The sequence below is a fragment of the Dermacentor andersoni genome, chromosome 3 (assembly GCF_023375885.2).
Source record: "Dermacentor andersoni chromosome 3, qqDerAnde1_hic_scaffold, whole genome shotgun sequence".
Taxonomy (NCBI): domain Eukaryota; kingdom Metazoa; phylum Arthropoda; class Arachnida; order Ixodida; family Ixodidae; genus Dermacentor; species Dermacentor andersoni.
In genome coordinates, this window is record NC_092816.1 from 192,390,867 (window position 1) to 192,405,676 (window position 14,810).

The 14,810-nt window shown below is 44.9% G+C and overlaps 1 protein-coding gene across 2 annotated transcripts in view; it reads left to right on the forward strand.

Moving 5' to 3' along the window:
- Nucleotides 1-14,810, forward strand: part of LOC126524404 (focadhesin) — a 392,101-nt gene that overhangs the window by 37,393 nt on the left and 339,898 nt on the right. For both annotated transcript variants that reach the window (XM_050172727.3, XM_050172728.3), the window contains exon 3: nucleotides 5,679-5,827. In XM_050172727.3, the coding sequence (XP_050028684.1) occupies nucleotides 5,679-5,827 (149 nt within the window). The remainder of the gene's footprint in view (nucleotides 1-5,678; nucleotides 5,828-14,810) is intronic.

Below are 14,810 nucleotides of genomic sequence, written 5' to 3' on the forward strand. Positions count from 1 at the left end.
AATTAAAGAACACCATGGTGTCGAGATTAATCTGGAGTTACCACGGAATCTGTGACTATGGCATGTTTCATAATCCGATTGTGGTTTTGGCACGTAGAGCCCCATAATTCAATTAAAGTTTAATACTTCTGCCATGGTGCGATGTCCCATGTGAAGCACATGGTACATGCTCAATCCTCTCGGAGGTTTTGAAGTATGGCGCATAGCGTCTCAAGCAAACACCTCCCCTTGAGTGCTCTGTGTATTATGTAGACAAACAGCAGTGGTGCACGCAAGGTAGCATTGACAATCAACTCACCACTCTGGTGTTGGACCAAAAGTTTGAGAAATTGAATGTTCGCTGTCAACATCACCGCTGATTATCCTCAGTCAAAGCAAATAGCAAGGAAAACTTCGCGTACATCGATTCTCACAGTGCGTAAGATCTGTTTAGCTTTTCAATCCGGGCATTTAAAGTATCCGATAATTTTTCTATTATATATATGTTGTGAATATACCTATGTATGTGAAGGGAATCACGGTCACTGACCAAGTCTGATGAATAATCTGACGTTTCGGAACCGCGTACGGGTTCCTTGTTCAGTGAGTTGGACAGGAAATCGTCATCACTTATATAGCCAGCATGTGACGTAACGAACGTGCGTAAATGGCAGGCATAGTCCCTGGTGTCCGGTTCATCGTAGCTGGCGTCGATTGAATGATTAGAGATTCTAGCAGCCGTTGGGATGACATGTTCTTTTCTTTGGCAACAACAGTGGCATTGTCCCAGTCAATCTTGTGATTATATTCCTGCGCATGCCCGGCAATGGCGTTCGTCGTGTGACTACTATTTCTTACGTCACGTTTATGTTGCTTGAGGCGCCTGGAGAACTTCCCTGTTTCAGCAGTATATACCTTGTGGCAATCAGCGCGTGATATCATATACACAACTCCTGGGAATGATTCAACAGGTAACCTGTCTTTCACAATCATTAGCTGGTTCCGGAGCTTGCTGGTCGGGATGTGGGCAATGCGCAAGTTGCTTGGACAAAGCCGCAGCAGCTTGCTAAGTTCGGGGATGTCGAAGGGGGCGCGACCAGGAAGACCACTGTCTGCTTCTAGGGCTTCTTTGCACATGGCGATAAAAAACTTTAGGTGCTGGGTTGAATGTGGCCAGCACCTTCCCTTCCAAGTCTTCCATTACTAGATTGGCTGTGGTGACCGATATCGACGCTCCCATTGCCGTGCCATGCATTTGCTGATAAAGGCTGCCACCACAAGAAAAATCAGCAAACTCATGGCGCGGCAATGGGAGCGTCGATATCGGTCACCACGGCCAATCTAGTAATGGAAGCCTTGGAAGGGAAGGTGCTGGCCACATTCAACCAGGCACCTAAAGTTTTTTATCGCTACGTGGATGACTGCTTCTGTATTTTGAAGAAGCAAGACATCCAATGCTTCCTGGACTGCCTGAATGCCTGAAATGGGCTCATACAATTCACTGTGGAACACGAGACGAACAACTCGTTGCCTTTCTTGGATGTACTGGTTCGTCGGGATGGGGGCGATCTCGCCTTCTCGGTATACAGGAAGCCTACACACACAGGTTGTTACCTCAAGTTTAATTGTTGTCATCCTGTCGGCCACAAGACGTCTGTAGTGTCGTCCCTGATAACACGCGCCGTACGCGTCTGCTCAGGCGACAATGCACTGAAAAAGGAATTACGGACGATCCACCGTGAACTAACCTGCAACGGCTACCCTAGTCGTTTCATATGCAGGACCGCGAAGCGGATATTAGAGCCAAGCTCGGAGAACAACACGACAATCTGTGCACGTGCAGCCATCCCTTATGTCCAAGGAATCAGCGAGCCACTGTCGCGCGTATTTTCAAAATACGACTTGTGCATTGCCCACATCCCGACCAGCAAGCTCCGGAATCAGCTTATGAATGTAAAAGACAGGTTACCTGTTGAATCATTCCCAGGAGTTGTGTATAAGATACCACGCGCTGATTGCCACAAAGTATATATTGGTGAAACAGGGAAGTTCTCCAGGCGCCTCAAGCAACATAAACGTGACGTAAGAAATAGTAGTCACACGACGAACGCCATTGCCGGGCATGCGCAGGAATATAATCACAAGATTGACTGGGACAATGCCACTGTTGTTGCCAAAGAAAAGAACATGTCATCCCAACGGCTGCTAGAATCTCTAATCATTCAATCGACGCCAGCTACGATGAACCGGACACCAGGGACTATGCCTGCCATTTACGCACGTTCGTTACGTCACATGCTGGCTATATAAGTGATGACGATTTCCTGTCCAACTCACTGAACAAGGAACCCGTACGCGGTTCCGAAATGTCAGATTATTCATCAGACTTGGTCAGTGACCGTGATTCCCTTCATTTCCATGCCTAACCAGATGAACTTTCGTCCAACCCTTGATTATGATACCTATGTACCCTTTTATTTAACAAGAAGGTTAGTCATCTGCTTCTCCTCTTCACGCCACACATTTAATAAACCTAGTTCATGTCACTGTAATATTGTTTTCTTCAATTATTGTCACTGCTCTTTAATATTACACCAACAAGAAGAGGGCACGAAACAGCACAATAAAATTTTCTTACGTAGCTTCATGTCGCAGATCGTTGGCTGCTGGGACACAAATTATGTATCTTGAAAAAGTAGTTGCGTTGAAAACAGCAGTTCACTGGCCTAAAATTACAATTCTTAATGGCCGACAAGAGTCATGGGCATACCAAAGCATGTAAGACATTAAAAAATTTACTGTACAAATCTTGTATAACAAAAACAGTGCAACGTGTGTGCAACGAATGCACACTCGCTAGCAGACTATACACTTCACAATGACACAAAAATCGATAGCGTCATGTTGTTTAATCCATCCCTAAAATATATGTATGCGACATAATGGTGCAACTGTAAATTGGCAGTTGAAATAAAGCACTTTTTTAGGAGCATAAAAGCGCAGTTGGCCTCGGTGCCCACAGTGAAAGTACGTTGAATATGCTGTGGAGCGCGTCTCCTTCCCAATTCAGGGGGCGACCTTGTACGCGTTCCAAAATCAAACGGAGGCGGTCTGTTCTTTACGTCACGAAATAGGCTGTCCGTTCCGTTGTGTTCGTCTGATAGCAGACGACAGGGACTGATTGACAGCAGATATCACGTCACAATTGATGTCATAGCATTCGTCACGGTTCAAATTGACCAATCGTGTGCGGCTCCGTGGAACGGACCGCCTCCATTCTATTTTGGAATGCGTACAAGATCGCACTCTACTTCACTCGCAGAGGCCTTGCACAAGTTTTCCACATGTAATATCTCAGCGGGAGAGCGCCCTCAGGCCCACTCAGCCTTCTAGTACACTCTAGTACCAGTAGCACACCAACAGACGGAGATAGAAAGAAGAGATGGACACTAACGTCGACTTCCAAACAAGATTTTTATTATGAAGGGCACAGGAAGCAGCCGACTGGAGAAGGCTACAAACCGGAACTTTCTATAATCTACACATACTAAGTAAAATGTACCCGACACAATACAGAAACTCCTTCCCATGGTGCGGAGAAATACCAACTCTTTACCACATAACATGGGAATGTAAGCATTACTACACATTCCATAAACATAAAAACCCGAGTGCGGAGCAATGGGAGGGCCTGCTCACCAGCAGCGAGCTCACCGCCCAAAGGGCAATGGTGCAGCACGCGTGCGAAGTGGCCAGGCTCAGTGGAGCCCTTGAATAGGGGCACACCCGTGCTGAAGAGCCAGGCAGCAAGCGCAAGACGGCTCACCGCTAAACCCCTTGATAGCATCAATAAAGTTTTTCTCTCTCTCTCTCTATGAAGGGCACGAATACATAGATATATGTATTTGTATATATACATATACACTTGCACATGTGATTTCTAAGCGAACCAACTACCAACTATTCCACCAAGGAAATGTTTTTTTTTCATTATTTTAGAACTTTTGTAAACAGGAATGAAACTGCTTCCTTTATATTTTTTTTTTGACCACCTTGACTATATTTATAACCATGTTTAGCTAACCAACTTAAAATGTGTGTCCTTGCTGCACCTATACTGTCAACGTGTGATGAAACAGTGATTTGTGATGTAATTTAATTTTTTTCAGCTCCTCTATAAATATCTTTATTTTTTGCATGTTTGCATTGTTGGAGCTGATGATGGACAGATAGTGTAGAAAGTATGCAGAAATTTTAGGGCAAATTTTTACTTAATTAGAATTTTGTAGTTGCTAGAAGCTGGCCGTGTGCTGTCCAAGTTGCTTTCGCAGCTTATTAAATCAGGGGAGGATTTCTACCAGGGGAGTCCTCCCCCTCCCTCCACGGACTACATCCTTGTAGGTTAATACTACCCTACTCACATTTTATCACTACGGTACCTGCAGAACCAAGTTATTTGCATTCTAGCATCAGGCCCACCTCCAGTGAATGCAGTTTTATTACTCTGGGAACTTCAGTAACTACCTGTACTCTGTTTACTCAAATACAAACTTGGAATACTGCTTTTCGGAACACTTAATCAGAACTTTCCCTTTGATGCGTTGGAAACAGCTAATCTCTCAAATTCCAACCCAACCAGGTACATATCTAGCACTAACTTTCTTTTTTTTTTGCAATTGTATGCACTACTTATGGCAAACATGCCAAGTCCTTTGCAGTGATTGAGTTCTACAGTGAGATTTGATATGGTATTATACGATCGTCATTATTGTCACTGTTTAAATAAAAGCCCTTTTTCTATTCAATACCACCTTTAAAGGCATTGTGACCAAAATTATATCTTTAGTTCTTGCTCAGCTCACTGTTATCCTTGTACCCTTCATTTCTTGACTATCTGTACCTGCCATGGTGGCTTAGTGGCTATGATCTTGCGCTGCTAAGCACGAAGTCACGGGATCAATTTGCAGCCACCGTGGCTGCATTTCAGTGGGGGCAAACTGCAAAAATGCTCATGTCCCTTGCATTGCGGGAACGTTAAAGATCCCCTAGTGGTCAAAATTTGGTGTCCCCCACTGTGGTATGCTTCATAATCAAATAGTGGTTTTGGCATGCAAAACCCTAGAACTCTCCTTAACTAATTAATTTGATTACCTGTATAATATTTCATTTACTCATATTTTCTATGTATTAATTTTATTGTATTTTTATCTGGTGGTTATCTGTTTTTTTCCCCCCAGACTTTTTGTATTCTGCAACAGAAGATCCCTTTACAGCTTCGTGGTATGGGACCTCCTTCTGTATACTCACATATCCATGTATGTGTACACATTGTATGAATAATAAATGAGTGTACCCGGTAATGTGCATAGCTGTTTATTAATACAACAGTGGGAGGGAATGAGGCATCACATGTTTTTGCCTTGGTGTCTGGGATATTGTGGAACTGCATACTAAGGTCACAGGAGAAGGCACTCAGTCGAGGAAAAATTAAAGAGAAGGTGAAACTAATAAGCCTACCAGGCTCTGCATGCGTGAGAGGTTTGCAGACTGTGCAGCTAGTGAGGGAATACTAATGTGAGCCAGAGAAAGTGCCATGAGTGGAAGAGAAGGCAGTGTATTGGTCCTGCTAATGAGTTACAAAACTGTACATTGACGCTTGTTGGCAAAGGTGAAGGAGGGCATTGTTTTCTCTTCTGCAGAGAATCCCCGAGCTGGAGCTATTGGTTGCACGGTGTGGTGGACAGCAGGAGTGTTGTGATGCACTGGTCTCCCTGGTGGTGGCCGGACAGCTGGAGTGGCGCTTTGCCCTTGGCCAGCTGTTGGGTGCATGCACTGCAGCGGCCAACCGGTCAGTCATCAGTTGGGCAGCTTTTGATGGAGCATGTCCCAGCCTCACACTTCTGCCATTGCCTTGTGGTTTTTTGTATATAAGCTACCCCTATAGTTCAACTTGGCATGTTGGAGCAGTTCTCAGCAATGCTGACAAACATTTAATAGGTTCTGAATTGTGTGCGAGCTGAAATGATTATCTACTGGTGTGTCCAAGTGGTTATCACACTACTGAAACAAGTGACGGTTCTTGTCACCCAACAAATCTGCAAAGCAATATAGCTATATAAAAGTTGTGTGACCTTATGTAGTCGTACAGTAGACTTCCTGTAATTTGACTCCCATTAATTCGATTTTGTCGGTCCATTCAATCCCAAACGAAGGTCTTGGCTGGTACCCATGCATTTCTAAGAGACCGAACTCATTATTTCGATGTTAAAATTGGCATATGCTGGATAACTTGAATTTGACCACCCTACATGCATGTGCCTGACCCCTATGACCACCCAAATAATGACCCCTTTAGTGGCAGACTCTGTCTCGGTAGGGTTTAGGGGACAGTGAATGCATTGAACACACGTCATCTCCTTTCAAAAATGCCTACTTTTAGCCTGCCCTCGGAAGATATTAAAGCAATAATGGTAGCTCTGAATGTTTGATTACATTATTTACACAATTCTAAAATTGCCTGCACAAGGGCAATCGAATATACAAAACCAAAACAGTGTTTGCGGCAGTTGTGGGCTTTACCGCATAGCCTAACTTAACTTTGGTGAAGCTGATTAAAAAACAAAAAAGTTGACTTTGGGAAACTGGCAGCCATTGGGCAACACATATTAGACCATTACCCATTTTTTTGGCTAAGAAATTGGGTTCATGTTAGGTTTTAAATTTTTTTAGAAGCCTTCAATACCAGTTTTACGTTAGTTTTCTCATTTGGACACCTAAAAAGCGGCGGTGTGTTCGATTCTGGCAAATACAGTCGAACCCAACTATATAAAACCTGTTTACATCAAATTATTCTGTATACCGAACAATTTCTGAACATGATGTAGTTACAATGAGTATATATAGTGAAAATTACGCTTACATCGAACAAAAATAGCAGCAATTCTCGATATATCGAAGGACAAGTGCCGCAAAAGTGCCCCCAGAAGTTGTCTTTCCCTTGCGGATGCAGGGCAACCCGGCAGCGCAGCTCCACCCAACCGCTCTCCCTACCGTGACTGCGCTGCGTCGGGCGAGCTATTGACACCCCCCCTGAAAAAATGATCCTGGCCCGCCCGCAGCGCTTGCTCAGACAGCCGCTCAGAGGCTCTTGTGCCCTCGTCGTGCAAGATGGCGCAAGTGCGAGTTGTCTCGCTGCTTTTCTGGTTCATTGTGTTTGTGCCTTGTGGGCCTTCTCTCGCAGTGTTGCCATGATGAAGCGGCAGAATTTGCCTTTCGCCATGAAGCTTGAAATCGTAAATCGGGTTGAACACTGTGAAAAGTCGGCCCCGCAGTGTGCAAGATTCCGAGGAGCACTCTCAGCACGATCTTGAAGAATAAGGGGGAGATTAGGGCTAAAGCAGACAAACTCGCGACCCGGTGCCCGTGGCACTCGACGCGTATGCACAGCCGTGTACAAGTGGTTAATCTGAAATTGCTTCAGACGTGCCGGCTTCCGTGTGCCAGTGGTGACTCTGAAAATTCTGAGTGTGACGAAGCCATTGCCAGTGTTGCCGAAGTTTGGAGCGAGCTGTCAGAATTTCCGAAAGCCATTGAGGGGCCAATGGTCGACGAGTTTGTGAGTGCAGATGATGGTGTCGCGACCACAAGAGAGCCCGAAAACGAAGACCACATTGCCAACATTGTACCGAGCACAAGTGAAAGTGGGCACAATGAGGAAAGCAACGATAATCCTTTGCCCACATCCTCCGAGGTGTTTGGTGCACTCGCACTAGTGTGGTGCTTCTGTGCGAATGTGGAAGGTTGCGGCCTCAGCTGCTCAGCATATGGCTGTACTGGAGATCTCTGCACATTGAGTGGTTCAAAGTATTTTAATTCTCAAGTGTTAAGTTTAGAGCAATAATTGTAAGCAGTAGGATGTCCAAGGCCACTTGCACTGGTGCAAGAGTTGTAGCTTGATGCAGCATGGAGAGGGAGTGTAAAAGGTGCACAAGGCTTTCCACAGGAACTGGAAGCTTTAACAAGGCTTCCATTGGGCAACGTTGTAGTAGATTAGGTCTTCGCACTATTTTGCGATAGCTTTTTGTGCGTCATTTGCACAGGCAAGCGTAAGAAATAGCATGACTATCACTGATAAACACTCAGTAACAGGAATTCACTCATAAACTCTCTTAATTGCTCTCCGCATGGATGTCTGCTTCAGGAGGCGTTTGGTGTGTTGTGACACCGCATACCCGAGCACATGAGGGCTCATGAGCCGTGTGCAGCTTAGCCGTGTCTGGGGAAAGGGGCATCTCTGCAAGGCCCTCCGGCGGAGGCAACACACCTCTTTGCCCTCTGCTTCATGTAGATGGCACCCCCGGACTGAGCCACCCGGGGGAAATTGGTAGTTGCCTTTTTCTGTCTTTTTCTCCCTCCAACCGTAGTCTTTTTCTCACACTTTGGATCTCTCCTGTCTTCTCTTTGTTTTACTTTCAATTTTTCAGGCAGCAAGGGTTAACCTAGTGTAGTTTACCCAATCTTGGATCTATTATATTAGGTTGTAGTAGCTATGTACAGCTGGCGTCAGCGTTTCCTTTGGGTCTTGTAGCATCCCCTTGTTGGCTTGGTGGTGGGTGGCTGGCATAGCCACTGAAATTAAGCAGGTATTCATGGGTTTATCGTCCTGACCCCATCTGCCTGATCACCCCCTCACCACAAAAGAGAGTGCACCGAAGAAAGGCAGCACTTTTCTCATGATTTCATGTCATACATAGTGAAAACCCTGAAGAGAGCACCAGAATGATTTCTCCCTTCACTGTTGCCATCTGATGCACTACGTCCCGGCTACAAGGTAATGAAAATGGCTAGCAGTGACCTCCTCCTCGAGCTTCGTGATCAGCACCAGGATGGAAAGCTCTCCACTCTCGTAATGCTTGGTGATGTACGAATCAGTGACCCCACAGCGATCGATGAACACATCCAGAGGAATAATTTCTGATGGAGACCTCTTGAATTTGACTGAAGAAGGGCTCCTAGAGGCCTGGAAAGAACAAAATGTACCACAAGTACAACGAATCAAGATCAAATGAGACAACATCGAAATTCCCACATAGCATCTTACCCTTGCATTTGGCTCCAGTACTCCCTCAGAGACCCTCGAAACAGGATATACCAGTTTAGTAAAGCAATGAAGGGGGCTAGTTGGTGAACGTTCATGGTTATATTGCACTTAGTTTTACACTGACGGTATTAAGTAAGGGACAGAATGTGGACGGACGTAGCGCAACCAGAATCCAAGTAAGACCGTACATTCCAAACTCGCGTAGATGTTTCAAATGCCAAAGAGTCTGCCATGGCTTGCAATGCTGCCAATGGTGACAGACATGCGCAAAATGTGCCGACCATGAGCACACTTCTGACAACTTTGCTGGTGCCCTGTGCTGCCCAAACTGCAATGGCGACCATGCAGCATATTCTGGATCCCTGCCTTACATGGAAAAAAGAAAAAGACATCATTGCACTAAAAGTAAAGGAAAGCGTATCTTTCCATGAAGCATGGAAGCATGTTTCTTGTCTTCATACCGCAGGCTATGTTGCTGTGGTGCATAAGGAGACAACGCCGCAGCACACACCGGCAACTGCTCGGTCCACAAAGAGTGTGGTCATGGCCATGCCACCAGCCTCCCCCCCCCCCCCCCCCCCCCCCAGTGACAGCAGCCAGCACTGCTTCGTCGTCCGTGAAGGAAGGGTCATCGATCTCAGGGTTGCTGGTCTCCAAGGCAGCGTCTCTACCCCGAGACCAACCTGCTTGAGTCAGCAGAAGTTCAGCAGCTCCCAGGATCGGTGCGATTCTTGTGACCATTGCAAGACAAACAAATCGCGGATTTCGGGGCCTGCAAAGGCTCCGTAAGTCAACTTGAATCCACTTGATACACAGCACAAAAACACAAACGATATGAATACACAAATAATATACTGGAACGTGAGAGGTCTTATCCACAACCTAGACGACATTAAAGAACTTTTACTGAAATACAATGCAAAGTTGCTGTGTGTTCAGGAGACACGTCTTAAATCTACACAAACAAACTTTCTCCAGCAATACACCATTTTCCGAAGGGACTGAGAAGACGCCGTCACATTGTCCGGTGGTGTAGCAATAATAGTCTACAGATGTGTTGCAACTTCGGCGTTCTTGTTGTACACTTCTCTGCTCTTGTGTCCTGTCTGCACGCCTCATCTTTTCTTGCATAATGAGGCAGTTGCTATTCAAGCCATAATATTCAAATTAACTAATGACTATCACATCTGTATACATCCTCCCGAGTTATCAGCTCTCTTGAGCAACATTTCAGAACTTTATTGATGAGCTTCTTTCTCCTTACATAGTTGTCGGAGATCCAAACGCGTATAGTACACTGTGGGGTGACTCTCGTTGTGATACTATAGGACGTCTAATAGAAAGCTTCTTACTCTCCTCAAGTCCATGCTTGCTTAACAAGAAGGAACAAACATTCTGCAGCCCTGCACACAAAACATTTTCCTCCGTAGACTTAAGCATAGCGTCCAGTACAATTGTGCCATATCTGGAGTGGGAAGTGATTACCAACCCTTATGGAAGTGATAATTTTCCTATCCTTTCAAACCTTAGAAAACAGGCAAAATGCCTTATGTTCCTCGATGGAAAATCGATTCAGCCAACTGGAGACGATTTCGTGAGCTAACACATCTGCCCTGGGATGATGCCCGTGTACTTAGTATAAATGACGCAGTAGCACACTTAGCAGCATTTATAATTAATGCTGCATCACTATGCATTCTCCAAACAAACGGGTCGCCTTCGAAACGACATATTCCATGATGGAATGATGAGTGTAAGAAAGCGCGGAAGAAGCAAAACAAGGCTTGGAATCTCCTTCGCAACTTTCCGACCGCAGACAATCTAACTTCAAGGCAATTAAGTCACAAGGTAGAAGAACACGCCGCCGTGCTGAATGGGAAAGTTGGGAAAAATATGTAAGTAGGATCAGTTATATAGATGAATGAAATAGCCTGAAACAAGGTGAACAAAATAAAAGGCCACGGAACTCATCCCCTACCTTTAGTAAACACACAAGGAGACACTCTTGAGGACCAGGCAGATGGCTTAGGAAAACATTTCGAACACGTTTCCAATATATCCCATTGCACAAGAGCATTTCTGAAATACCAGCGACAAGCAGAGTGACTGCCTTTGGGTCGGAAAGGCACATACAATGAAGTATACAATCGTCCATTTACTATAGCGGAGTTCCAGGCCTCACCGAATTGTTGTAACAAGTCCGCTCCAGAAAGTGGCAGAATACTAGAATACTATATGAAATGATCAACCACTTGCACCCTGAAATTAACAGAACAATAATGTCACTCTTTAACTCCATGTTCTTTGCTGGTTACATTCCGTCCACCTGGAAAGAAGCAATCGTAATTCCTGTTCTCAAAGAGGGCAAGGACTCTTTTTCACCTAGCAGTTATAGTGAGGTTTTAGGGGAGGTAGATCCACAACAGATTATCTTGTCCGTATCACGACAAATATCCATAATGTGTTTGTGCACAAACAGTTTTTCTCCGCAGTATTTTTAGATATGGAGAAGGCGTACGACGCAACTTGGTGCTTTGGAGTCCTTCGTGATCTGTCTGAAATGGGAGTCTAAGGCAACTTGCTGAATGTGATTCAGAGTTACCTCTCCCATCGTACGTTCCATGTTAGAGTTACTAACGTTCTGTCTTGTCCTTTCACGCATGAGGCTGGTGTTCGCCTCATGCGTAAAAAATTACAAAAAAATACGTGAAAAAATGCGTGAATAAAAGGCTTTTTGTTCACGGTCCTCAACATTGTGGTGTTGAAAATAAAGTGAATTGAATTGAATTGAATTGAATTGTTCCACAAGGTGGTATGCTGAGCTGCATTCTTTTTTATTGTAAAAATGAACTCGCTTAACACTGTCATCCTACATACTATGTTTTATTCTGTTATGTGGATCACATCAAGATAGGTTGCAAATCTGCACGTGACGAGTACATTTTGGCTTGGATAAATTGTCTAAGTGGGCAGACGAGAATGATTTTAAACTAAAGCTTCAAAAAAGTTTTTGCGTCCTGTTCTCTAAGAAGAGATGTATACTGCCGGACCCCATAATATATCTCAATGGAGAACGGCCATCTGTGAGCTGTGAACACAAACTTTTAGGGATCCTTTTAGACGAGAATTTAAGTTTTGGCCTGCACCTGAAGTATCTTAAGGCGAAGTGCCTCAAGACTATGAATCTGCTGAAACTCTTGTCACGCACATCCTGGGGAATTGACAGGAAATGCCTAATAAGCTTGTACAAAGGTCCAGTATTATCACGTCTTGGCTACTGAGCCATAGTCTATAATTCTGCTACACCTAGTGCTTTGAAAATGTTAGATCCTACTCACCACTTAGGCATCTGCCTTGCTACATGCACCTTCAGGACTAGTCCTGTGCAAAGCCTGTATGTTGAATCTAACGAATGGTCTTTATAGCTCCAAAGGACATATTTACGCTTTTACCACGCCTTGAACGTAAAATCAGCTGTAGGCCATCCATTTCATTCAATTATTCATGACGTCCACAGTTAAGCTGTTCCATAACTGCCCAGCCACTAGGCCTCCTTTGTCCGTCCAACTCGAAGCCCTGTCAGAAGAAACAGGCGTCCCTCTTTTAGAAAATGTCCTAATGGCTCCTGCTAGGCTTCTACTCTCTTGGGTTTGGCAGACTATCCAGTGTGGCATCTTTTTCTTAGAAATATCAAAACGAGCACCTGAGGCACATACACATTCGCATTTTCTTGAACTTAAAGAAAAGTATTCCTGTGCTGCATTTTATGTAGATCCCCGCAGGGGCGTCTGAGTCAGCAGGCGTTTGGTGTGTTGCGACACCATGTACCCAAGCCCACGAGGGTAAGTAAAAGAAAATATCTCATTCAAGGAGGCACGCAGGCGTGTGTCATACCTGCCCAACGACAGCTTTGCCGATGTGACGTGCCAGGTGGCAGCGACACAACGGCTTCTGGGGACTGTCCGGCCCACACGCAGTGAGCCGCCAGTGACGCCATCTGCCTTCTTGGTGTATGCAGCTAACACTGCTCTGCCATCCCAGCAAAAGGTGCCATTGTCCTTTGGGATGGTGACCTCAAAGGTTTCTTCCGACATGTCGAGGCCTTCGCATCAATCACAGAGCGTGTGTCCAGCACACCACAAGAGGCAGTAGACACAACCAGCCAGAAGGCACCGCCAGTGCCTAAAGAGTGGCGAGATTCTCGTGATCGCTCCAAAAAAGACAAACCTTGTGTGATGGTGCCTGGAAAGGGCCAGTGAGCTAATCATTGTATGTTAAGAAGGTTAATCCACAACTGATCATCTCGTAAAGATTAAGGCATACATTCATGAGGCCTTCGTTCACAGACAATTTTTCCTGTCTCTCTTCCTTGATATGGAAAAGGCATATGACACTACTTGGCGATTCAGGGATTTAGCCTTCAGGCTGAATACCGGCAAAAGCCCACTTGGCGATTTGGAATATTAAGAGACCTCTCAGAAATGGGCATACATGGCAATATGCTTTATGTAATTGAGAGTTATTTATGAAAGTGTGCATCCTGGGTTAGAGTTGGCAGCACCTTGTCCAGGCCATTCATCCAGGAAATTGGGGTACTGCAGAGGGGAGTAATAAGTTGTGCCTTTTTTATTGTAAAGATGAACTCTTTACGTTCACTCATTCCACGAAGTATCTTTTATACCCGTGCCACACAGGTACAGAAAATTACATTCAGTAGTTAAGGCCTCAAGTTCCCAAATGCCATTTTTTTTGGCGGAGCTGCCACACGTCCAAATTTAATGGCATTTGACTCGATGATGTCGATGACAGCGTCTTCTGAAGTGAGCAATGTTAGGGTATGAATTAAAAAATACCTACGCATTTACAAGTTTAAACTGTCGTAATAAACAGCGAAATGTAAAACTAAGCATACTATGGCACGGTTAGCTTGAGTTTCTTGCTGTCTTTTAGAATTGACCACAGCAACTGTGGCCAATGTATGTCAAATCTGAAGCCCAGAAACAATATGGCGCCTGTCGCAGCGAGACCGTCGCTACGGTGTACTAGAATAGGGTACCGTTGCAGCGCCAATCTGAGAAAGTTCGTCTTATCACGTGGAGCCCGTAAACAGAAATACTGCACGTGAACAGCCTGCGCGCGACGAAAGACTACCGTGCTACAAATACAACCCATCCATAAGTGACTTTCGTCTGCTTCACAGGTGGCCAACCTTTTCCGCAGCTTCGCTAGCTGCAACAATCCTTGCATTATCAAAGATTGTTTAGTATAAATCAAAAGGTTTCTTCTCATAAAAGTGCCGATTGCACTTCAAAGTCATGTATAAATGTTCTCTTACAGGTTTAAACGTTTCAAATACTTCACTTACACTGAGAAATGCGTACTCTCGACTGCTCTCGATGCCGTGGCTTGCGAAGCTACGGCGTCGAGAGTACGCATTTTTCAGTCGAATGAATTCTGGCGAACGCGTTAAATAACGAATGGCATTAAGATGAATGCCATTTTATTTGCTCGTGTGGCACCACGCAAATGACAATAAATAATAAGGCATTAGGAAGTTAATGCCATTTCCTGTGCCCGTGTGGCATGGGTATTATTGTGTATATGTAGATGACTTACAGTTAGGGTTTAGGTAATGTAACCTTCTGATACGTGAAAGACAAGTGTAGTTTGGTCTGGACAAGGTGTTGAAGTGGGCCAACGAAAATGGCTCTAGGCTAAATACCAGCAAAAG